At 44.1% G+C, this 25,995-nt stretch overlaps 1 protein-coding gene across 1 annotated transcript in view; it reads left to right on the plus strand.

Moving 5' to 3' along the window:
- Nucleotides 1-25,324, plus strand: part of crim1 (cysteine rich transmembrane BMP regulator 1 (chordin-like)) — a 76,031-nt gene extending 50,707 nt beyond the window's left edge. Inside the window, exons 6-17 of the mRNA XM_079751798.1 lie at nt 128-310; nt 1,455-1,652; nt 7,512-7,637; nt 8,913-9,069; nt 11,297-11,418; nt 11,966-12,172; nt 13,850-14,080; nt 16,075-16,338; nt 18,417-18,632; nt 19,575-19,688; nt 20,292-20,494; nt 20,740-25,324. Of these exons, the coding sequence (XP_079607924.1) occupies nt 128-310; nt 1,455-1,652; nt 7,512-7,637; nt 8,913-9,069; nt 11,297-11,418; nt 11,966-12,172; nt 13,850-14,080; nt 16,075-16,338; nt 18,417-18,632; nt 19,575-19,688; nt 20,292-20,494; nt 20,740-20,973 (2,255 nt within the window). The 3' untranslated portion in view covers nt 20,974-25,324. The remainder of the gene's footprint in view (nt 1-127; nt 311-1,454; nt 1,653-7,511; nt 7,638-8,912; nt 9,070-11,296; nt 11,419-11,965; nt 12,173-13,849; nt 14,081-16,074; nt 16,339-18,416; nt 18,633-19,574; nt 19,689-20,291; nt 20,495-20,739) is intronic.
- Nucleotides 25,325-25,995: the final 671 nt, after the last annotated feature.

The raw sequence follows: 25,995 nt of genomic DNA on the forward strand, positions 1-25,995 counted from the left end.
TGTGGTAGGAGTGTCAATGAGCCGTTGCACCACTTTCATCAACAATTTGCTATTTGTGTGCATTGATAATAAAATCCCAATCTCTTATCCTATATTGGAATTGTACCCTCGTCCTTCTTCATGGTAGATACCAAGTCAGTGTGTCTGTTCGGAGGGGTGGAGCGCGAAGAGGGCGAGCTCTTCCAATTGGACGGCTGCCGTTTCTGCCGATGCAAAGGGGGAGTGGCCAACTGTTACCATGCCCAGTGTGGTAAACTGCGTTGCACACGGCAATACACTCCTCCCGGAGAGTGCTGCCCAGTCTGTGAGGGTAAGACACACACACACACACACACACACACACACACACACACACACACACACACACACACACACACACACACACACACACACACACACACACACACACGCACCAGCTTAACTAGTGTTTTGTTTGTTTTTGTTTGTTTCCATTTACTGCTGGAAGCCGAGCTATCCATGTTGTTTACTGTTACGATGACCGATGGGGAATCCTAATGCAAATATAAAATGACATGACACCGTGACGCCAGCTTTCCGGATCCTAATGAACCGTGAGCTTTGTGAACTGCTTCACCCCTAATAAATAAATATATATATATATATATATATATATATATAGACTTTTTTTAAGCAAGCATGGCAGTATCTTCGGATCAATGAGCAGGCAGAGATTTCCGATTGACAGACTCTGATTGGCCTTAATGGTCACGCGCCACTCAAACAGCATCAAATCCACCGACACGTTTGGCATATTTCGCATATTTACACTGAATAACCAACAGATTCCATTCAATCTGTATAGAAAGCCAGCCGTGACTGCTGGCACTCAGTAATGGATCTGAGGTATCTTGATTCGACGTTACACACCGGTGAATGTGTCCAGCACTGGCCTGTGAAAGTTGTTATTTCAGATTGTTTCCTATCCTAACGCAGAGAGAAAGAACACAAACGTGCTGTTTTGAAAGTTCCTCGATTCATCCGTGGGAATTGTTTCCCCGCTAGGTGTGGCTGTGAATATGAGCATATGAATTTTCCTGCATATGCTACGGCTATCAAAAGTTGATCCGTGATTATACACAATCTCGTATTTCATTTCACTTAAAGGTGACATAATATACCACAAGGTGTGTGTGTGATTAGCCGTTACAAGCCTCTTCTGACATCACAAGTGGGCGTGTCCACCTGGATGTGTGACGGATAGATGAGCAACGTTTGCTGCGGTCCACTGGGAAGGCTGGTAGACTGATCTATCCAGCACACATCTAGGTGGACACGCCCACCTGTGATGTCAGCAGAGGCCGATTTTCAAAACGGCTTGTAACGGCTAATCACACTCACACCTGGTGGTATAATATCTCGCGTTAAAAGATTTTCCATGTTTTTCCCCCCAAAAAACGGTCAAACTAAAATTCCCCCCCCATCCCGACCCGCAGATCCCATCTTCCCCGCGCTGAGCGCCGCCGGTTGCTACGTCAACGGCCGCATCGTGGGGCACGGCGAGCACTGGCGCGAGGACGACTGCACCTTCTGCCAGTGTGTGGCGGGCGAGCGGCGCTGCGTGGCCGCCGCCTGCGCCCACAACTGCCTCAGTCCGGTCAAGGTGCCCGGGGAGTGCTGTCCCGTCTGTGAAGGTACGCACGCACACACACACACACACACATACAGACGCGCACGCAAGTGCGTACACGCACACGCACCCGCACACACACAAGCACACTCACTCGCACACCCATGCATGCGCACACACTCACCGAGAAACGCAAATGTACACAAACGCATACACTCGCACACACCGATACGCGCAGGCACGCGCACGCATACACACACACACACACACACACACACACACACAATAGAAAAACTGTGATATAGGTATTTAAGTGTAAACAAACACTGAAATAAAACTTTAGGGTAAGTACAATCGGTAAAATTGTTGGGTCCGAAATCGTAAACTCTGACCCAACATATTGCAGTCAACTATCAGTTACGAGGCGGATATGCTGCATTATTCAATTACAATTTTGGCAGTGAAAAAGACAGCTGGATTCAGCCCTCAACCTATAAAGCTGGATAAAAACGAGCTTATGCTCCGTCCATTCACCCAACATATCATATGTATTCAGAGGATTCAATTATAATGGAGTTTCACTTTTTAATCCAACTGTAAAATGGTGTGGCGAATGGCGAGAGAGGAATTATGATAATTGGGTGCGTCTTGTCTGCATTTGGGGCGTTCTTTATGCATAGAGTTGACTTGAGGTTGTTTCACTTTTGGTCGTATCAGTCTTTCAGACAAAGTTGGTATCCAATGCTAAACTTTTGCTATATAACTGCACCACGTCATGGTATAAAAAGTAACCTATATTCAGTAATCAAAGGCTTGTAGCACCGACTGCTATTGAGATTATTGAGATGAATGATGAATGATGAATGCATGTAAAACATGGTGATAATAGGTCTCTGAATGTACCACGGTGACTCTGACAAAAACTCCTTATTGTGAATGGACAAAATTGATTTCGCAGGCTGGAGCCGCAAAAACAATCGCCCTTGGTGCCTTTCAAATTAATGTCGCATTTTTGGCAAATGGAAATCGTGTCAGATGTAGTCAGTTCCATAATTTATTATAATTATTTTACTGACATGGGAAATTAAACTCTGCATCTAAAAATGGCATGTTGCAGATAGTTATCGTGCAAATATAACAAGCCATGTTGTGCTTTACCCACCTGTAAGGAGACTGGAGACTGGACCCCAACAAACACACACAGACATATACAAAACCATTAAATGTATATATATGCAAGACATGCATTCTGTTTGTGCGGCAGATATTACGTATTTTTCGAAGGTAGGATTTTATTCCTGACCGGCTTAGCTAGATTTTGCAAACACAAAGACTTCAGAGAAAAAACAGTTTTGCATTTGAGCAATAAATTGTGATGTCCCCGATGCTTTCACGGTGGAAAGCACAAATGCTCATTTAAATTTGAGGTTTGCGAGTAAAAGATGTACAATAAACATTTGCATTACTTCATGACAACACTACATAAAAACAACCCTGTTTTGCCGTACCTGCGGCTTATAGAAAATGCATCTTTATCCTCAAAAAATACCATCCCACACACACATCAAGGAGTAAGTGTATATGCACGGCTTAGTCTGCATACTGCTGAATAATAGGTTATGGTTATTTCCCTGTAAGCTGGTGAAGTCCAGATTTAATCTTTGCGATTGCACGTTTGTGTGAAAGGCTTGCGCACATAAACATCAATTAGATCAATATTTTTATCTTCAGATAATGAAAGTTATGGGGAGTCGATAAAAGTGGTATCCTCACACCCCTTAAAGATTGACGTCGAACTTGGCCACAAACAAATATGTGAAAGAAATCATATTTTTATTATGTTGCCTTGGAAACAGACGCAACACAAAAGGCTGCGTTGGTACACTGCCACGCAGGTGTTAATTGCTGGCCCAGTTTTTTTTAATAAGGAAGAAAAATGTGTGGGAATATTGATAATAGTAACTAAACTTTTAGTTCTTGACTTTGGAAAACACAAAATAATACGGTATGTTGAAAAGGGTCATATAGACTGGAAGACAAGGTAATTCCAAAGACACTGACAAAAAGCAAGAGAGTATAGTAATAGACTGAAGGGGTGTGTGTGTGTGTTTGTGTGTGTGTGTGTGGTGTGTGTATGTGTGTGTGTGTGTTTGTGTGTGTGTGTGTGTGTGGTGTGTGTGTGTGTGTGCGAGGGCGAGCGCGGGGAAGATGTTTGTGGCAGTCACCTTGAGGCAGATGGCCACAGTGTCAGTTACTGTTTAATGAAGTTCACACACACACACACACACACACAAACACAAATGAGCTCATGCTTATATTCTCTTTTATTTCCTCCTTCCTCTCAAACACACTCCCTCAGTCTGTTGTTATTGGTGTTTTTTTCTCTCTTCCTGCTTCGTTGATTTTCCGATTCCCATGAGGGAGACGCATGCCTTGTCTCTCCTCTTTCAGTCACCTCACACATACACATACACACACACACACACACACACACACACACACACACACACACACACACACACACACCACCTCTTAGCCATCAGAGCCCTGTCTGTGCCTGACCTTGGCTCTCTCACCTTCTTTCTTTTCCTCTCCTCCTCTCCGCCCCTCCTCCTCCTCCCCTGACTTCCCCTCCTGTCCCTCCTCACATATTTGACCATCAACAACTAAACGACCACTGATGCTATCTGCAGCTATCTCCCTACAGCAGGAAACAACACCGCTGATAAGATCTTCCCGGGCCCTCCTCCCATGGCCACTAGGGGGTTTCCCTGCCCAGCACTTTAGTGGGCGGGGCTTGTGACATTGTGTCAACAAGTGTGATGGAATGGCTTATCATGGCTAGATATTAAGATAAGCGTTATGGCCAGCCAAGTACCAATGCGATTTTATTGTCTTCATTTGTCTATATTTTGAAGAACCTGTTTATCTTTTCTGACATGACCACTTTTCCAAGTCGATATGATGTGTTTTGAAATTGGGTGTAACAAAAATTCGACACATTTCCTGTTTGGCCTTTTTGGTCTCGAGTAGGGCTATTTGGGGAATCCCAGTCGCATTTGATCACTTCAGGGTGTGCGTTAAAAACAATATTTTTCAAAAGAATGTCTGTATTGTAGTAAGCTTGCATTGCCAGACGAATTGCAAACTGTAATTTGTCTGGCGATGCTAGCTTACTACATATATAAATAAAAAATGACCGGAGAGGTCCCAGACGAATTGCAAACTGCAATTCGTCTGGGACCTCTCCGGTCATTTTTGATTTCCGTCACCAACGGGCGCAGACAAAAATGCCTCTGGACGCAATTGGATAGGCCTACAACCAATCACAGCAGCGATACGGCTGATGCAGCACTGAGCGACGGAAAAAACACATAAATTTTCCCAACAAAAGCTTTAGGGAATATAAACCGTCCAGTTTGTTTAACACTGTCTCAATAGCGAAATCAACGCGACATTCTAACATCAGCGGCATCCATCTTTGTTGTTGTTGGAAGTGCCTCTGCCACGCTATTTTTATCCCGCCTCTTATTAGATTAGTGGTTGTCATTGGTTGGGTCTAACACAAAATCTTTTTGTATGGTAGGGGAGCACGACCCTTGAATATAAATGTGCTATATTGTGCAGCCATTGGACAGGTATGTGTGTGTTCTTTTCCAAGTCAGATAGGGTGCTCGTTTTCTGGTTGAGTGGTGATTATGAAAGGCAGGTAGGAACGACCAGCTCCCCCACCTCAGGGAACGGTCACAAGATGTCCGCAGTCCCGGTTTGTAGCGTTTCTGCAGGAAGTAATTATCACTGAGCCCAGGAGCGCTGTGTGGTGGCGCTCGCTGCTAGTTATTGCTCCCATGCAGTTGCTTACACTGTGATCGGTTGCCGTGACAACATCGATGATTGCCAGTGACTTGAGATAATGGTCAGACATGCAAATTGACCAGCGGCACACAACACACATCCCACACAGTATGTAAGGCAAATCGTGTACATTCACACACACACATATATATATATATATATATATATATATATATATATATATATATATATATATATACACATGATCAGTCCTAGTTGCATTCTAGGCTTTTGCCTGCCCTTGTAAGAATCACTTCAATTCCAAAAGTTGTAATTATTGTAAATGCTCTTGGAATTGTCCCAATTTATTAAATTGGACATCCTTCGGACAGACCATTATATTTTTCTGTTTAATGCTTACTGAACTATGGGAGGATGGGATGGTACAAATGCTAAGTGCTTGCCTAAGTGTATGTGATCAAAACACACCTTAATTTGTAGCTCAGAAAATCACACACTCACACACTCTTACATGCACACACACACACAACACTTTCGCCCACCTAATAAGATGAAGCAAGGTTCATCATAATTCATATTCCTCATTTTTGAAATATGAAAACAACAAGCCACAAGTGGCTCATGGTTTAATCAATTTGACTCATAGATGTGTGAAACTTAAAATACAATGTGATATTGTGGTGTGTCAATGTACTCGAATCCTTGTGAACATTAGGCCTCCTGACAATGACTGTAGAACTGGAAAACAATCCAAAAGATAAAGATGGTGTCTGTAGAACATAATTCAAAGCCTCTAATGGGGTTTTAAAACTGCCAGTGGCTGTTCTCCCAGAATAACTAATAACTGCATCTTCCATGTGCCATTGCATCTCTTATTACAAAGACCTACCTAAATCGTTCATGTTGTAAGGGAATTGGGCTATTAGAGTCTTTGCCATATTCAAAACGTATGTAGAAATGCACCATCTACACACTGATGCACGGATGTCAGTTCTGTAGAGCATTGTTTCTCAAATGGGGGTATGCAAGCCCCTGAGGCCCATTTGAGAGATTTCAGGGGTTCTAGCGACATCAAAGAGTATATTAAGTACTTTTGGATATTCTAATGTTGTTTATGAACAAGTGCTTCATAATGCAGCTGTAAAAAAGAATGTGTCGAAATAGGAATACCAACTTAACATTCAGAAAACTACAATGTCGGTATATCTTTCTGCATATTTGCAACGGCCATTTCACGTTCATGTTCACATCAAATAATATACACATACATTATATTATATTACTTCTTCAGATATTATCCTCTCCAAAAGTGTTTTTGCTGGCGAAAGGGGGTGCTCGGCTTAAAATAAATATTCTAGTGGGGCTATATTAGTAAAAGTAGTTTGAGATCCTCTGCTGTAGAGCACAATCGATAAGGCCTGGTTCAGAAGGCTTAAGTCCTGCTCAGCATTAAGAGACAAGGTTCTGGATTTTCTAATTAGAACAGTTGGGCCAGTGCCAGGGTGCAGCAAAAACATGGCTGGACTTGCACCTTGAAAATATGTCCTTTTTTTTATCATCTTGGGTATGAAGTCATAGGGTATGAAAAGCCTGACACATTAAGTTATTCAGGCATTCACATATTTACTTAATAACATAATTTGATAAAACACTTAGGAATGTTTTTTTAGAAGACATGATTATACAAATAAATGGGTTTAGTCTTGCTTGGCTGGTGGGTGGCAATGCTTTGTATTAATACACATTTATATTTTCAAACTGACACCCAACTGGTGTATTTTGTTGGTATGTACACTTTTGGAGATGCCTTCCCCAGTGCACCTTAGTAATGGATTCAGAGAGGACTGTATGACAGCTTCCATTACGACCTTTCTGCCCTTGCCTGCACTGTCATGGAGGTTGTTGGTTTAGGTTTGAGAAAAGTTTAAAATCCTCTTTCCGATTGTTACTAGTCATTGGGATCCTGGCTCTTCACCTGTTAAAGTTATGTCCCTGCAGTTTTGCTGAAGCACTAAAATGTCTAACCATCTGCTTCGATTTTGTGTGTGTGTGTGTGTGTGTGTGTGTCTGTGTGTGTCTGTGTGTGCGTGCGCTGCTCGTGCCTTAGAGCCCAGCTACATCACCATGGCGCCCCCTACCTGTCCTGAGGAGAACTGCCTGCTTTCTGAGAGCGACTGTCGCTACGGTTACCCCACGGACTCCCGGGGATGCCAGGCTTGCCGCTGCCAAACCAGTCAGTAGAACTCTGTCCAATATCTCCTGTTATTAACACGTACCACACCGCTTTGTACTAAAATACATGTAACTGAAGAGGCAACACCTTCCCTGGATATTGTTTTGCAATGGCAAACATTCCCTGGCATCAGTCTGAACCAATATGAAATGGTTTAAGAACATTTTTGTTTTTATTCCGTGTCCCTCTATATTTTAAATACACTGGAGCTTTACTTAACCAAATGCTTGATTTGCAGAATTAGGTTCTGATATGATTTCTGATAGGTCACCCAAATTGTCTCATGTCGATATGCTTTCATCCTTCACGACGGTGTTAGTTTTTTTTTTGTAGGTGAGAAATTCAACACTACCCCTGAAAATTGGTTCTTTGTCCCAATTCTATAGTCCTACGCCACTAACTTAGAAAAATAACCATTCAGAAAATGGACTTATCCCTCCAGGAAGAAACGATCCAGTTACAAATTGGGAAGTTTAATGGAATGTAATCCTCGAGTGATTGCATTTGTGTTTCGTGGAACTAAATGGTATTGTTAAGTGATGCTTGAGCCTTTTTGATCACAGGCTGAATTTGCGATTGTGTCCTTGTTAATGATTGTCATCGGTGCATTTAATCAGAGCATATGTGTGAGTGATTCCCGCCCTGATGGTCGGTAATGGCTACAGAGTTACGCGGCTGCTCTGAAACGTCCCTAGATGGCCACAGATTATATCTCACTAGTTTTCTGTCTCCCCCCCTGGAAAAAACGCGGAATTTAGTCTTGAGCCATGAAATTCCAGACTATTCATTATTGAGCTTCAAGCTCATGAAAAATGTATCAATATAAATTATAAAGTGAACAACGTCGCAGATGCCAAAAAGACCACAGAGCCGCCTTTACTTGCATAACAATAGCCATCCTGGCTTTGTTTACTGTGCACCTCAATGGGTCCAGAGAGAGGCTCTCATGAACTGCAGAAAAAGCCTTGAATGATCATTATAAGGTCTGGTTGTTACTAAACCATGTCACCGGATAAAATGGGGGAGTCTAGCAATCCAAAAGTGTCGCTCATTACCCATTACAGAGGAACACCACATTGCATCTATATAAAATGCATCTGTGTATATGGGCGTGCATGTACTTTTGGGCGTGTGTGTGCATGTGATTGTGTGTGTTTATGGGATTTTGTGTGTGTGTATTGGATTGTGTGTGTGTTTGTGTGTATGTGATTTTTCGAGTGTATGTGTGTCATTTTTTGCAGTCATGTGTATGATTTTCTGTGTGTGTGTGTGCAGGAGAGGAGCACTGCAGTGCACTGCTGTCCGGATGCAGTGTCAAGTGTGTGTTTGGCCGGCAGACGGACGCCGATGGCTGTGAGACATGCCAGTGTCGCCCACGCCACAGACGATGCAAGATCCTGGTCTGTGACCGGGCCTGTCCCTTCGGCTACCAGTAAGCAGGCGCCAACGTCCACACACACACACACACACACACACAGACACAGACACACACACACACACACACACACACACACACACACACACACACACACACACACACACACACACACACACACACACACACATACACATCAAACGGATACACTTATATTTCTCGTTTTCCCCAGACTCAATGTGAATTCCTTCATTTCCCAGGTCACAGTTTAACCCTACATTCGTATAAGAACACACGCAAATGCACAAAAATAGCAACGCACAAGGACGCACGCACGTCCACGGGGCAGCACATGCTAGCCGTACTATATATACACACACCATTACTTCCCTTTACTTTCTCGCTTTCTCCATCTGTCATTTCTTGTGCATTCGTCATGTTCCAGCCCCCTTCTCCATCCCAGTGCACAGCGGGGCCCCCGCAGGCCTTGTCTCGTGCCCGTCATCGCCCATTCTAATTTAAGATTGATCTCCACCAAACCCTCCTGACACCCCCCACCCCAGCCATCGAGCCATCGTCGCTTTGGTCTGAATTATTCATTGTCACGGTGAATGCGTTGCCACGGCAGCTCTGATATTATTATTATTATTATTATTATTATTATTATTTGTCGGGGAGGGCGCACGCGATAGGCCGAGATATCAGCTGTTTATCAGCCAACCAGACGCTGAGCCACTCGGACAACTTCCTGATTAGGAGCGTGGCAATAAGGAAGGGGAGTGGGGTCGGAGGAGGGGATCATTTCTATAAGGGATATAGAAATGATATCTTGACAAAGGGGAGCTGTGGATGGGTTGATGGGAGAGGGAGGGGAAGAAGGAGGAGACCCTGAAAGCGGTCGGGTTAGAAGGATGCAATTGTTGACACTCTGAGAGACTAGAGACCGCCATTTTAAAGTAATGGCTCTAGTCATAAGCTCATTAGAGGAGTTTCTTTTCTTGGAGTGTGAACAATAACAAATCACTGCCAAGTATAATTTCAGACACAACCTCCTCGTTGTGCATACATGGCCAAGCATATGAGTTTAGGTCTTAGTTGCTTTCGTACATCGAGTGTGATTTCATACCACGCGTGATTGTGTTCTTCCTGTGTCATTATAATTATTTCAAGAGCTGTCTCTTCCCTTCCTGTTGAAGTGTGGATGCATGTGGATTCATAATTTTAATTTGTTCATATTCCTGTGCCCAAAAGTGCTGCCTTCAACTCCCACAAGTACCATTACTCACAAGACTCATTCTGCCTTTGTCAGAGTATTTGTGAGCAGTGGTTAAAATAAGCTTGATGGAAATTTTCTCTCAACTCTCCGTTTTTTTGAGCGAATTACAGACATGTCTTCAAGAAACATAAAACGGAAGAATGTTTCGTTTTTTGAGTGAGGCACTTCGGTGTCATGGGATCAAGGATAATTGAACTGCTAACCAGCCACAAAAATGCAATCAGTGCTTTGGATTGGCTTGGAGTGCTCCATAAACAACACAAACACTTTGTTGCATGTTTCTATGGGTGGATCGTACTAGCAGGTCTTTCTTTACTCTTAAATTAGGTATTGGTTACATCAAAGAAAAATACCCCCCTCCCAATCTTTAAATGGGGCTGGACCAGGTTTTTGTCTGTATGTTCCTACTTCTCATTCAACATAGTATTGTGTCTTGAACGTATCCAGCACGGTGGGTGCAGTGCCATGTATTTGTGTTCACATGCGTTTCGTTCTCGTGTTGTTTTTTGTACTCGTACATTAAGGTTGAAGGTTAGTCATCTCGCTAGCCTTCAAACACAGGCTTAGCTCTGCATTGCGTTCACAGCCACAGTACTGGGTCTGCCTACTGCTTCTAGAGATGGGTTGAAAACAGGGGACAGACGGAGCCAAGGGCATCAATTAACACTCAACTCATTTGTATGTTAATCACTGTTAATATTTTACCTCAGTTTCCCCACGTAGTAGTTGCTGCTTCATAATATCAATTTCTTTCTTATTGTCATTATCTCCACTGACTCAATCCCTCTCCCTCCGTTTCTCTCTCTCTCTCTCTCTCTCCCTCTCTCTGTGTCTGTCTCTGTCTCTCTCTCTCTCTCTCTAATGCTCTCTCTCTCTCTCTCTCTCTCTCTGTCTCTCTGTGTGTCTCTGTCTCTGTCACCCTATCCGACCCTCTGTCTCTCTCTGACTCTCTCTGACTCAATCTATCTGTTTTATCTGACTCTCGCTCTCTCTGATTCTGAATCTCAGTAAGAACAGGCACGGCTGTGACACCTGCAGATGCAAGAAATGTCCAGAGGTGCCATGTGACCTGTCCTGTCCAATGGGCTTCGAGACGGACACTCTGGGCTGTCTGCGCTGTGTGTGCAGAGGTGGGTTCAACCATGATCGGAGTGGATAATATACAGACTACTAAAGTCTGACAAGAAAAGATTCATCAATGTAAAGTAGGGCTGCTCGATTATGGGAGAAATCATAATCACGGTTATTTTGGTCAATATTGAAATCACGATTATTCAAACGATTATTTTTGACTTTGAAAACATGTAATTATTCAGCATGTCTCCGATTTTTTTTTGTTTTAACTGAGAACTTGAAATTTCGCCTTAAAAAAATACACAAAATGGTCAAAAAGAAAAAAATGATGATATACAGATATGTATCTAAAATTATATACAGATATGTATCCAGCTGTTCTGCCCTTTCTATAAAACAATAAAAAAAAAAAAAATTGAAAAAATGTAAAATCGAAAAAATCGATTATGTTAATTGTGTGATCAACGCTAAAATCGAATTCGCGATCAAAATTCGATTAATCGCAGAGCACTAATGTAAAGTCTAAAAATTCAATCTTATCAAGACGAAGACAAATTAACAAATTTTTTGTATTTGTACCACCCTCCCCCCCGCCGTCTTCAGTGGTCTCTTCCGAGGCGCCTTCAGGCGGTAAGGGTGCGTGTCTGTCCATGGACGGCCTGCGTCACGACGATGGCGAGAGCTGGCATGATGGCTGCCGTGACTGCTATTGCCATGGCGACCGAGAGATGTGTTCCCTGATCTCGTGCCCCGTTCCTGAGTGCGAGAATCCCACAATCCAGCCAGGGCAATGCTGTCCTACTTGTCCGGGTAATTATTTTCTTCCTCTAATTCCAATATGTATATATATATATATATATATATATACATATATACTGTATATGTGATTGTTTTCGGGACAGAACAACAATCACATATGTTAATCACTATGTGATTAAAAAAATATGTGTTTTGGGCTGAGCGTTTTAGGAAAGAGGGGCCATGTTATCCCCATGGTTACGACCCACGCCAACTTTAAGCAACTTTTTTAGTGTTGTTGTTGTGTAACAGCTGTGAGTATTATAATAAGCGATGTTGCATATTTAATGTGCCACACACCAAAGCGTTGGCCCTCCCGTGTTTGATGAATCATCATAACATACTTTAGTTATACTTGAGAGCATGTCAGAGTAAGCATCATTTTGGACTTTGGTAACTTGTAATGGGCCTTTGCGAATATTTATGACATTTTGCAGACCAAATCATAAATCGCTGAATCTGAAAAAAGAATTGTATGATTAGTCGACCTTGGAAATAATCATAAGTTGCATCCCTAGTATAGTATATGAAGATATGCAGTCCAACAATCCATGTTTTCAAAAAACATGCCAAAATAGACTAGTGGGAACCTTATAAATGTATAAATTGCCTACAATTGCCAACTCACTATTAAGCAGCCTTGGAAAGAAGAAATGTATTAATATATATCTATAGATATAGATAGATAGATAGATAGATAGATAGTTAGATAGATAGATATTGTTCATGCAAACACTGTTACCATTAGGGCCTTGCCCGTTGCATCGTAGCGACAGCCTTGTCTGGATCTCAGCAGACCGTAGCTACTTGCATTGGCTTGACATCACATTAGCATAGCTTGTTTGTCTCGTAGACCTGAAAGTCCAATTCATTATGTTCTCAAATCACGTCACTGCTGATCCCTACACGATAACTTAAAGCTACTGGTTTGACAGAAGACATGCTGCAGAGCAGCAGCAGCAGCACGCCTACATCAAAAAGATGCATCGAACCTTTCATCCCTCACCCCCCCCCCCCCCCTCTCCTGTTCGAGCAATGCTCTACACCAAAGAAACACGACAGACGCTAACAGTCTGATCCCTGCAGACCGGAGCGGTAGCGGGCGCGGCCCCTGAACTCTTGTTGAACTTACCATGGTTCCTCTGGGACATGTGGTCTGTCTGGTCAAGTTTATCCTCCAATCAACACCCTAGTCGATGCTGGCAGTGTGGCCACACAACGCTGGGTTTTCTTTTTGGACGGTAGTACTTCTTTCCTGTTCATGGTCTTAATCCGAAACCACACGGGCCAATGTCGGAAACAGAATTTTCCCGTCCAAAAGGGACTTGGGAGGAAGCGAGCGGAAAAATCCTCCATGTGCTTTGCTCCGTTCGAAAGCAATTTCGTTGTTTTAATTTTTTGGGCCGCGCCAAAAAATAGGAACCGAAATCTGCGCTCCCTGTGCATTTTATACTTCCTTGTCTCACAGCATTGGAGCAACGATGTTTATTTAGTGATGCACAATCTACAATTACACTATTTTCATAGTTTTAGTTTAATTTAGTTTACATTCCAAGGCACACCACTCCTGACAATGTGTGTCTTCCACCAACGTACTTTTATTCTGCCATGTCCTCCACTGGCTCCATCTCACCTCCATGTCTCTCTCTTCCTCCCCCTCCCTCTCTCATACCACCCCCGCCTCTCCAGACTCCCCCATACCGCTCCCCACCCCGGCCCTGGGGGGGGTTCCGGCGGACTCCTCTGTGTGTGTGTCCCCCGGGGGAGAGCTGTTCTCTGGGGGGGAGGTGTGGAACATGGACCCCTGCAGCCAGTGCACCTGCAGGCGGGGCCAGACCCTGTGCGAGAGCGAGGCCTGCCCGCCCCTGCTGTGCCAGCAGCCAATCAGAAGCCACGACTCCTGCTGCCCGCACTGCCCTGGTAAGTGGGCCCATATAAAGGGTCATTGGCCACTGTTTCTCGCACTGCGCACCGCGCATTCAGTCATGGATCATGTCTTAGTCTGGAGATACACTCGCAAACAAGTTGTAGGTGTAGTGCAGTGTTCCTACGAAGGGCCGGGAAGTATGGAAATGTATGGAATTTGAAATATTGAGTTCATTTCGAGGTCTGAATAAGGATTGAAAGAAGTCTACAAACTTGGTTAAATCTGGAAATATATTTGCTATTCCAAACCTTTATTTTTAAAGGATTAATTGACGTTTAATGGAATGATTGACCGTCAGAGTACATTTCTTTTAATTATGGTTACAAAAGATGGTACGTTTGTGTTAAACAAAGAACTCTGAGGGTAAGCAGCCTCTGAATACTGAGAACTTGAACAGCAAAACGTTCAGAGGTTGGAGATAGGAATTAACATGAAAGCACTTTTCTTTACTGTGTTTTGTATACATTAATTTATTAAACTTAACCCTTTTAACCACCCTTCAATAATCAATGTTATTTGTTTTATTTTTCTGTATTTAAACGTACATCAACTGATTTGTATGCAAGAGCAAAAACCAGCCTTTCTGAGAGATCTATAAGCCTGACAATGAAGGCTTACACAGTTTTGTCTAAATCTTACAAAAACTTCAAACCGTGCAAGAGTAGGCCCATTAAACAGATTTGAGAATATTATATTGTTTTGGGGAATCATTCCTCAATTATTCCTTAAACATAAAAAAATTATGTTTCTGAAATAAATTGGCATGTAAACAAAGATAAAAAAAAAAGCTTACTGACGTGAAATTTACAATGTTTCCATCATAAAACACCTTTCTCTATTTGAGCTCTATTTTGAGTCTATTAGGAGAATCCAACTTGGGAAAAGTGTATTGAAACTTCCCAAGTTTTGTTGCATGTGTGCTTGTTTACGAGTTTGTGAACCGAAACACAATTTAAATCCTTTTAGTTCTTTGTTTACCAGTTGGTTTATTAGAGGGAGACAGTAACGTTGCCTGCATTGTCTCAGCAGCATCTGGAAATGCTGGCAAGTACCAACAGTTGTTTGTTGCAAGGAGAGCCAAGTTCACTAGTGCATACACGCACACACACAAGCACCCATGCACACAAACATATTTACATGCCTTTATGCACACACCCACACACACACACACACCCACACACACACACACATACACACACACATTTGGCAGTGGTGTAGGACAGGTGTGAATGTGACGGCAGACATCTGTGTGCAGGTTTTTTACGCTGTCTGGAGGTGAAGAAGTTCGCTCAAATAATGATGGGGAATACATAAGTGCTAAAAAAACCAACACACACACGCACACCCACATTTCTTTACATAACGTAGCATATGTGCATAATCCGTCTGTTGAGCCATCAGTGGGACAAGGGGCAACTTATATTGTTTATATCCATTAGAGCAGAGAACTTCATTATCATGTACCGATATGGTCAGAGCACCGCTCACTTTATACTACCGAACTACTGCATTTGGGTGCTTCTGTTCATAAATGGAGCATCATTACTACCTGGCAGATTTTTAAGTTTGTTACCTAATATTTCTTTAAGGAAGGATTACACCCTGGATTAAGTTTGGCTTTTCAGCGTATCTCCCAGTACAATCAAATATGTCCAATATAATCCAAACATGTGCAGGGTTAAGGTAATATATTGTGCCTCGTAGCAATAGGAATGATGTAAGAAGGGTGACATTTTGCTGTGTCGCCAGCTACCCCACTGTTAAAGGTCATGCACGGACATTTCTAGTTTGCCGTCCTTATGTTCTGGTGAGATATGGTCCTCATTCTGCGGCACCTCAAGTAACTCATATTGTGTTTGTGTGTGTGTGTGTGTGTGTGTGTGGCGGCCTGCGTGTGCGTGTGTGTGTGTGTGTGTGCATGCGTCTCTCTGTGACGTGCCTGCGTGTACTCCTGCGTGTGTGCGTTTGCGTGTGTGTGCCTCCACAGAGCAAAGCACTCCCACGATGGGCGCCCTGCCCGGCGGCGGCGACCCTGACTCCTCCCCCTCCCCCAGCTCTGGCGGGGCGGGGTCTCTGTGCCACAGCGTCGGCGGCGGGGACATGTTCCTGCCCGGCGAGTCCTGGAAGCCCGACTCGTGCACCAGCTGCATGTGCGCGGCGGGCGCCATCGGCTGCTTCACCGAGACCTGCCCGCCCACCTTCTGCCAGCGGCCGCTGCTCAAGAAGGGCCAGTGCTGCCCCTACTGCCTGGGTGAGGACACTGCAGCCCGCCGCGACGCAAGGGGGTGGTGTGTGTGCTCAGGAGGTGGAGCGGGTCGGCTGGTGACCGCAAGGTTGCTGGTTCGATCCCGGGCTCCTCCTAGCGCCCGAGTGGCGAGGCGTCCCTGAGCAAAGCACCTCACCCTGATTGCTGCCGACAAGCTGGCTGTCGCCTTGCATGGCTGACGCCGCCGTCGGTGTGTGAATGTGTGTGAATGGGTGAATGTTAGGCAATAATTATAAAGCACTTTGGGTGGCCAAAAAGTGCAATATAAATGCAGTCCATTTACCATTTACCATGGAAACACACGACATGGCTGTGGCCCAACCTGCGGTACTAACACAGGGTGGAATGTTTTAAGGACTACTATTGGTTTGCGCGCAGATTAAAGTATGATGTAATGCTTAACAATAATGGTACAATAATTAACCATTGATTGATATTAGTAAATGCATTAATAAGCATTGTGTAACCATGGACTAACAGTTAATTAACAGTTTACCCATGGTCTAGTAAACATTGATTAACATAAGGTAATGAAGTATTAAGCGTTGCTATGTAGCATTAGCATAGGGGTTATGGTTAGGGTTTTAGTTAGGTTGAGGTTTAGTGGGTTAGGGTCCCATGGAATAATGTATAAATTAATACCTTGGTCAAAATGAACACCATTATTAGACATGAATACCATTTGTTCTATGATTACTACACCATTAGTTAACAGTTAATGAACTGTACGTTAACGGTTAATTAATTCTTATTACCTTATTTAATTATGTTAATTATTGGTTCAATACTGAACCCTTATTGTATACTGTTACCAAGTATGCATTTTTTTTGTGTATGTATTATTAACCGGAATTGTGTGTTGTGTACTGCCCGTAGTTTGCACAAAACAAATTTCGCCGTTAATAGAAAGCTATCCGGGTACCTTTTGGTACACTGTTTCTTTTGCATAATTTGCGCAAATGCATTTTTGGACACATGACTACTCTGGCCTACTGCGCAGTATGCTAGTGTTGGGATTCGGATGAAGCCAGTGTCTGCACCTTGACCTTATCTAAGACTGCTGCGGAGAAACCCTGTTATCCCCTCACCACCCTCATGTCATTTTGCATTTGGGCATGTGCTTGGTCACATCTAGTCGATACCTCTAAGCTGTGATAAGGATCCAAGACGATGTGATGAATAATGCATCGTTTCAATAATGTAGCATCTCAGGCTAATGTGTACCTCCACGGCCTATAATGCTTAGAAAAGTTGCTTAACATTTCCATTGCTACTGCTGTATCAACTTAGAAATACTTTATTTTATTTTCACCATGATTTCTTCTCTTGTAAAAAATTTTTGCTCTCACACCTGAATTAGCCCTCTGGAATTCAGTAGCCTTTAAATACCAGCTTATCTTAATTCAATTCAATTAATATTATAATCTAAATATTAATTAACTCTCTGAACCCTGAGGTTGACTTGAGTAACAGGTGAATAATTTTTTAAGCCCCAGGGTTCCTACATGTTTTGTCTCTGGGTGACTGTGCTTTACCATGGGCAGCCCCTAGACTCTGGAACAGGCTACCCTTCACACCAGGAAGGCCCCACTATTGACACATTTAAAACTTGCCTTCAAAACCATATTTCTTTTTTTTTTATCTCTTTGTCTCTGATTAGCTTGATTTTCTATAATCACTTACTCTGATTGTGTGTCCGTTTTTATTTTGGTCTTCTTTGTTCGGCCCCTTGGTAAATCAACTCTTGTTTTTAAGTTATATGAAAAATTAATCTCCCTCTCTCTCTCTCTCTCTCTCTCTCTCTCTCTCTCTCTCTCGTCTCTCTCTTTCTCTCTCCTCTCTCTCATTCCCTGTCTCTCACTCCTGTATCTCTCGCTCCTGCTCGCTCTCTTTCTCTCCCTCTCTCTCTATCTCTCGCTCATCTCTTTCTCTCTGTCTGTCTGTCTGTCTGTCTCTCTCTCGCACCTCTTTCTCTTTCCTCGCCCTCTCGCTCTCTCTCCCTCTCCCCACCTCTCCCTATCTCTCTCTCTCCCACCCTCCCCCCTCCCTATCTCCCCCCCCAGACTCCCCCACCCAGCCCAACGTGCCGGCGGGGGCGGCCGCCTGCCACTTCAACGGGCGGCAGTACTCTGACGAGGAGCGCTGGGACATCGACGCCTGCACCCACTGCTACTGCCTGGCGGGACAGACGCTGTGCTCCACCGTGTCCTGCCCTGCCCAGGCTGCGCCCTGCGACAAGCCCCTCGCCAAGGAGGGCAGCTGCTGTCCAATTTGCTTAGGTATGGAATACATGGAATACACACATTAGCATGCACACGCACACACATTAGCACGCACACACACACACACGCACGCAAACACACCCAGTCCCATTTGCATAGGTATGGAATACAGACATGAGCGTGCACACAGACACACACACACCCATACACACACACATGCACGCACGCACACGTACGGAGCACTGAAGCTAATACTCCGGTCTTGCGCAATGAGTGCAAGGGCAGAGTCCGCCCAGGTACCCGGTAGGCAGGCAGGGAGACGGACAGGTAGGACATCCAATCAGATTGGACGGGCTTATTGCTGGCCTGCGTCAGCCAAAGATACTGAACGTGGTATTTATGGTTTCATTTGATTTATCGATCCCTTTCGGGACGTAACAAGCATTTTTACAAATATGACAAAAAATGCCTCTAAAACAAATTGCCTTCCCTTGCGTTAAGCACTCTGAGCGGTCTTAATTAATAGATGCAGTTGATTTATTATTTTCCTTAGAACTTTGACATTTTCAGCTAAGTGGGAGTTGTATTTTCCGTAAATTTTATTTATTCCATTTATTTACGCCATTCATTTCATGTCTGCAAGGTGATTAACCTCAAGCTGTACTACACTGTTAAATTATGGGATTAGAACGAGCGCATGACATTTAGTTTAAATGTCCCTTAAATGACAAGGAACATCTGCTGTTTTTAATCAAGGCTTAAATGTTTAATCATACAGTTTTGTGTGTGTGCATTTTTGCGGGCCTGTGTGGGTGAACTCTTGTGCTTGGTTGTGTCTGTATACTTTTGTGTGTGTGTGTGTGTGTGTATGCGGGTGTAATCTTGTGCTTTGTTGTGTGTATACTTGTGTGTGTGTGTGAGTACATTCTTGTGTGTCAACGCATTTTTGTGTGGTTGTGTATTAATTGTGTGTGTTTCCACGTGTGTGCGCCTTTGCAGAGTCCTTCTCTCCAACCAACGTACCGATTGAGAAAACGGACTTGACGGGGGAACGGAAACCTGCGGCCTGGGACCACCCCTCCCACAGCCCCAACGACCTGCCCCGTTTCAGAGGTACCACCCATACTCACTAGCCCTGTCCTGTAAAGGAGGCGAGCACAACAGAGGCATCTGGCTACCAGTCCTTAGCCGGACACATATTAGTCGAGGAGGAATTGTATTGTTTGGTCAAAGTGTTTGTTCATTCGTGATCTCCTATTTTGCAACATGCGTGTTTTGTTCAAGCAAATCTTTACACACGTTGTAGAAACGACTCAGTGAGTTGAAGTCCACTGAAGAACCTGATCGGTTGTCCTTAGCAATGGCACGACGGTCGGGTAGGAACATGGAAGTCTCACTTCAAACCAACGATGGAAATATGGCTGTTTATTAGGAATTCAATTAGGCCCGGGAACCAGACGAATCTGCAAGCTCATGTTTTATTTACTCTGGCATATGCTGCCGGCCCTCCTCCTGTTCAGACAGACCTGGCCCGGGTCCGGCCAATCACAACCAGTATTATACATTCTGTGTTCAGGGCTTTGATTGTGTCCCCACAAAGATGACAACACCCGATTCAACAGAATACGTTTTTTTCGGGAGGACGCTTCAAAGCACAGTGATCCGTCCCCGGCCTGAGATCAGCCCAGTCACCCCCCCGTTGTGTCGGTTCCCCAGGTGACGTGGGCGGGCTCCAGATGCCCTTCCTATCCGGCTCCCCCAGAGGGGGATCCCAGGGGGGGCCGGGGGCCAGCGGGACGGAGCTGACGGCCACCACCGTCATGTGGGTGGTGCTGCCCCTCCTGCTTCTCCTCCTCCTCCTGGTCTCGGCTCTGCTCTACACCTCCCACCGGAGGCGCTGGCTCCCCCTGCAGTGCAAGGTGTGTACTGCAAACGCAGGCAAAAACACTCACGCATACACATTATCGAACATAACTCATAATATTTGATCTCTAATTCAGGTTAAATTTGTAATGCTTACGCATCCAACGCACATACTTGAACTTATATATATTAACTTCAACGTTAATGATCTTATCGTCCTCAGTTCTTGGTACTTTTGTATTATTATTGTCAAGCCGAGTATTCTGAGTGTTCAATCGTGTCCCGTGTTCCCCCCCCGCAGGCCCAGTGTCTGAACAACCGGCTGTTCTCCGGGCTCGGCCCGCGGAGTGGCCTGGCCTCGCCCTCCTCCCCGGAGGACCAGGCCCTGTCCCCGCCGCCGCGGCCCGGCCAAAACAACCACGCCCGGGTGCTGCGCATCGCAGAGCCCGAGCCGCGCTTCAGCGGCTACTACAGCATGAAGGCCAGCAACCTCAACAACAACCTCAACCAGGACGCCTTCTATAGCACGCCGTGACCACGCACGCCCACACACGCCAGTACACACCTCATACACACACACACACACACATGCACGCGCGCGCGCGCACACATGCACACAGACACACACAATGTTATCCTCAAGTATTCAGAAAGATGCAGATGGTTACATCCACAAAACTTGTATGCCACACACTTTGACGTTTAGAGAAAAGAATGAAGGAGATGAAGATAGGGAAAGGTTGTTGCAAAACTGTTAGGCTGTCACATGACATACATGTACACACGTACGCATATATTACACACACGTGCTATAAAACGGCGATCCAATATGGCGACCGATGATTGGGTCCGAGGAGCATAATCCAATGATACGCTTAGCAGTGGAGATATCTAGATCTATCGGGATCTGCCACACTAGATTAATTTCTGACGGGGATACGAAAATGATCTGGTGTTAATAACCAATTATTAACCAACGACAATGTACACTGGTCTTTTTCTCGTCCTGATTGAAAAGAAAAGTCTATTTTGGTATATCCTATGCCTATAACGCACATAAACACGCAGACATGCATGGACCACACCACCCACTTAGGATACCAGTACTCGACAACAACCACACCTGTCTATGGCTGATCAGCACATCATTATCGACGCCCACACCCAAGCCTGATCAGTGAAGGAGCAGGGAAGACGCCGTGGAACTGTGACTCGGTGGGCCTGGCACCGTGAATACTTCAGCTGAGATAAAACACATCTTTAAATTCTCCTTGTGGACCTCACAGAGCGTGTTTCCCCCACCCCTCATCCCCCAACTTTCGAAATTCACCATTTTGTCGTCGTCAAGGAAAGGAGCCGGTCGTCAAGCCCAACGCTCCAGAAGAAAGCACAGACAGACGGACGGACAGACACCCCTTGCTTGTAAATTAAACAGTGGGCGAATGGACCCAGATGAAAGGTGATGGTGGGAAACGAGAGGGGCCTAGCGTGGAGAGAGACGGAGAGGGCTAGAGATGGAGTGGTGGTCTTCTGGTTGCCTGTCCACTGCCTCTCTGCAGCCTCAAAAAAATGTTATTCTTGTAATCGTTTTTGTTTTTTTCTGAAGGGCTCCTTTTAGAGACCAACAGTGATATCGCTAACCAACCCCCCCCTCACCCCCTTTACCGGAATACTCCATGGCGTGCCCTTGGCCGGTGGAGGTGTGATGGGGGGCGCTGGTCATTAACTCAAGCACTCCCATTCTATTGACTTTATACATACACATACATTCACTCTTTACACAAACCACAACGCATGACCGTAGGGGCTGGTTTAGCCTTGCAGGGCCTGTAGGCTTGTGACGGATGTGACAAGGCTACGTCATCACGTAGACATACCGTAGTATCCCTCCGGGGATGAAGCTCGCTGAAGATGAGCTGGTTGTCCTTCCGGAATCTGCCAAAAATATAACTTGGTTGGGTTCCTCATGACATGTAAGATTTGGCCTCTTGAGCCAAAGCCAAACATTGAGCTATGTCTAACTTCCTCTGGCCCACGATGACTACGACTATTCCGATTTATTTGGGGTTGAGGGCTGTTGTTTTTTTGTTTTTTTTTCTTTACCCGTTTTTTAGAAATGATTTATGTCTCAATTACGAGATTGAATCACTCTTGCTTAACTTGTCAATGGAGTTCTCCCAATCCGACTAGGAATGAGCCCGTACGTAGAAGCGTCTTAGCACGCCACTGGACGGCCCAGCGACCACAGCGGCTCGTCCGGTGTTGTGTTGTGTTTTTAGGTGACCCGTTTGCGTAGATGACGTAATTATCCCCAGAGAACGAGTCGAGCCGTTCCAAACGTTGACATTTTCAGTCCTCTTGGCCCTCAGTGTGAACCCACGGTTTCCCCATAGAATTGTTATACGCCTGGCTTCCAGGAAACGGACGTGTCAGTGATTGATTGCACTTAGAAAGTATTGTTTTTCTTTCTCTCTAGCAGATATATTAAAATTGGGACAAGACAATGGTCAGGGTTATGCCTCTGAGTGTTGTGACACAAATGTAAAGTGGTTTTGTTACTGTGTAGGACTGGAGTGAGTTCACTTTAACTGTTCAATGGGTTTATCGTGTAAATATAGATATTGTGTATTTTTGGCCTGATAATCAAGCACTTTGTCAAGTGTTCGCCAGTCAAATGAAAATGATTGACTTTTTCAATAAATAAATAGGCCCACAAATTTACGCCAAACATTATTTAATTTGACGAAAATCCCCTTTCGAGATAAAAAAAGGATATTGGTTTGATATTGTATACAAATGTTTCCTTAATGGATAATTCTCTTTTATATCTACAAGTCAAATAATTTACAAAATACTGATGAATACAAGCGCACTTGTTTGATACTCAACCTACAAAAGTTCAGAAGTACAGAAGGGAATCTGCAACGGTTTCTCCCCGGAGAAGAAGACATGGTCTATTGAATTCATGATAGTCGCAGTATTTTATGTGTGTCCCAAAGATACTAGTCCAGAAGCTCTGACCTCATTTGCCTCGTTTCACAGGCTTTGCGTATTTTAAAAACTGAAACCACAAAAAATATAAAGCGCAGAGCTGCAAGCTTCCAACCCGGTGAACTGCGGCAGCATCTGTGCTTGGTTGGTGCTGGTTATGGAAGCAGCGTCAGTGGAGGTTGTTGTCCTAAGGGACAGCGTGCTGGCCATGTCGCTCTCATTTCCCACTTCCCACCCTGCACTCGGTCGATGTGTACGTCTGTACGCGAGGACTCTGTTGAAAGGGTTATTGTTCTTATAGCTATTGATTGGTTATGGCGGTCACATGGCGTGTTGAACACCATCAGGAAGATGACATACCATGAAATCCATTCCGTTACGTTAGCCAACGTGCAATGATCCTGATGCACAGGGTCACTCAGAAGTCGTTTGGCCATTTCGGCGCAATCAACTGACCATAAGAGGAATGCTGACTTGGTACCAGATTGACATTTGAGATAAATGAACTCTTGCACACAGCGGTCTAATATAAAAAGTGGTCTCCGACTGCTGTCAAAACAGTCTATCTGGCTTGGGCTAGTATGCCATCTTGCTCCATGATGTGATTTATAACCCCACGGTGAAAGAGCCAATGGGATGAGCTCCCTGAATGGAAACTCTTGGGACAATAGTTGACAGGCTGCAATGGGTATGATGAGCAATTGGAATTAAAGTCCTTATGTCCTGTGTGGTGCACCATATACTATTGCTCAACTAAAATCCATGACTTTGTTGACGTAACTCTGTAAAAGTCATCGGGTGTAATATTGTCATGGAGTTATGATACTCTAATACTTAAACAATGGCTCTCTCTCACTCGCTCTCCGACTATCACTTTCAGTCTCTTCATCACTGTCATTCAAATGTATAAAAGAAAGGCGCAATTGGAATGCTAATTGCCATTTTAGAATGATTGGCTTGAAGTAATGCTTTTGTCCCGCAAATATTTTTTATCAAGTCATATAATGTAATCACATTTGGTCCTTAGTGTCTTGTCAAAACATTTACATAATATTTCTCAAAGTATCGTTTTAGATACTTCGTCTTAGAGTAGAATTTTGTTAAATACTCTGCCCCCCCCCCCCTCCCAGCACAGGGACGAATAAGAATCAACCCTAACCAACAAATCTATTTAGAAGACAAAAACGACATTTTTATTTATTGTGTTTATAATTTATTTGCTGACCGGTAACTGGAAGATGAATTAGGAAAAGAAGAAGAATGGGGCTCCCCGTAATACTTGTTGTTATTGTATATTAACGAGAGTTCAATTAAAATATATATATATATATATATATATATATTCTGTTGGACAAAACCTGTGCCCAGTTGGGATGAATCAACAACAGTAGGGGTGGGTTCACCCAAACATTGTCCAATTAGAACCTCATCTTTTTTTTTTTCAAGGTAATATGACACATTTCTTTTCGCAGTGAACAGAACTCTAAAGCTCATGTGACCCCCCCCCCCCCCCCCCCAAGGGACTTCTGGTCAAAGAGGGCCGGGAGAAGTTTTGAATTATCGTTATTATTTTTCCTTGTTGTCTACACCGGAATCATACAAACAAAACACAATACCCACACGCCTCACACTAAACACCATGCACACACATTTACGATATTGATTTCAAAGAGTACAACTAGAGTGTTGGGATGTAATGGGTTCCGTCTCCCCCCTTTGTAACACAGAGGAAACTGCTGTGTGGATGACTTTATTTAATCATTCAATGCTATTGATACAAATGATAATGATGCATCAATGACTCCTCAGCAGACAGCTTTTATTGCCCAAGGTAGTTCATGTATCATAGGTTTTCTTTCTTTACAGCACTATAAATAAATGATTTGAAAGTTGAAGCGATGACGTCTGATTATTTATTTGATCCTACATGTGTTTGGTTCAAACCCAAGCTATGTTCTCCCATGCTGCCTTCCTTTATTACACCACCTTTCATTGCGTTACACTATTACCGTCATCCGCTGCATGGAGGTCATTTTACGCAGCCGACGCCAACGGCAAAACAGCCAATGAGAAGTCTATCTCTAGATCAAATCACCAGCATAGGGGCATTTTCCCATACTCGGATTTCCAGCGGTTTCATTGACTTTATTATAATTAATCATAGCGTTGAATAGAAGGCAAAAGTTTCTGAAAATGTTAACCTTTAATGCTGCGTGAAGCGGCCAAACAGCGCCCCCATCCAACCCCCACGCCCCCCTCAGTTAATCCCTGTAAAGCCTGATCTTCTGATACTGAATGCTTTGATAACCAACACACACACAATTACAGCATGTAATGGAGCGCACACACACACACACACACACACACACAATTACAGCATGCACATAAGCAGAATGACCTCACACACACTCGCATACACAGAATCACGTTAACACACACACATACACACAAACACCCGCGGGCGCGCGCGCACACACATACACGCGCGCGCAGACACACATAGGTACGCACATGCACGCACCCAGACACACACACACACTCACGCAGAAAATAAATAAATACCTTC

The sequence above is a fragment of the Pollachius pollachius genome (genome assembly GCF_949987615.1).
Source record: "Pollachius pollachius genome assembly, chromosome: 15".
In the NCBI taxonomy this organism is placed as follows: Eukaryota; Metazoa; Chordata; class Actinopteri; order Gadiformes; family Gadidae; genus Pollachius; species Pollachius pollachius.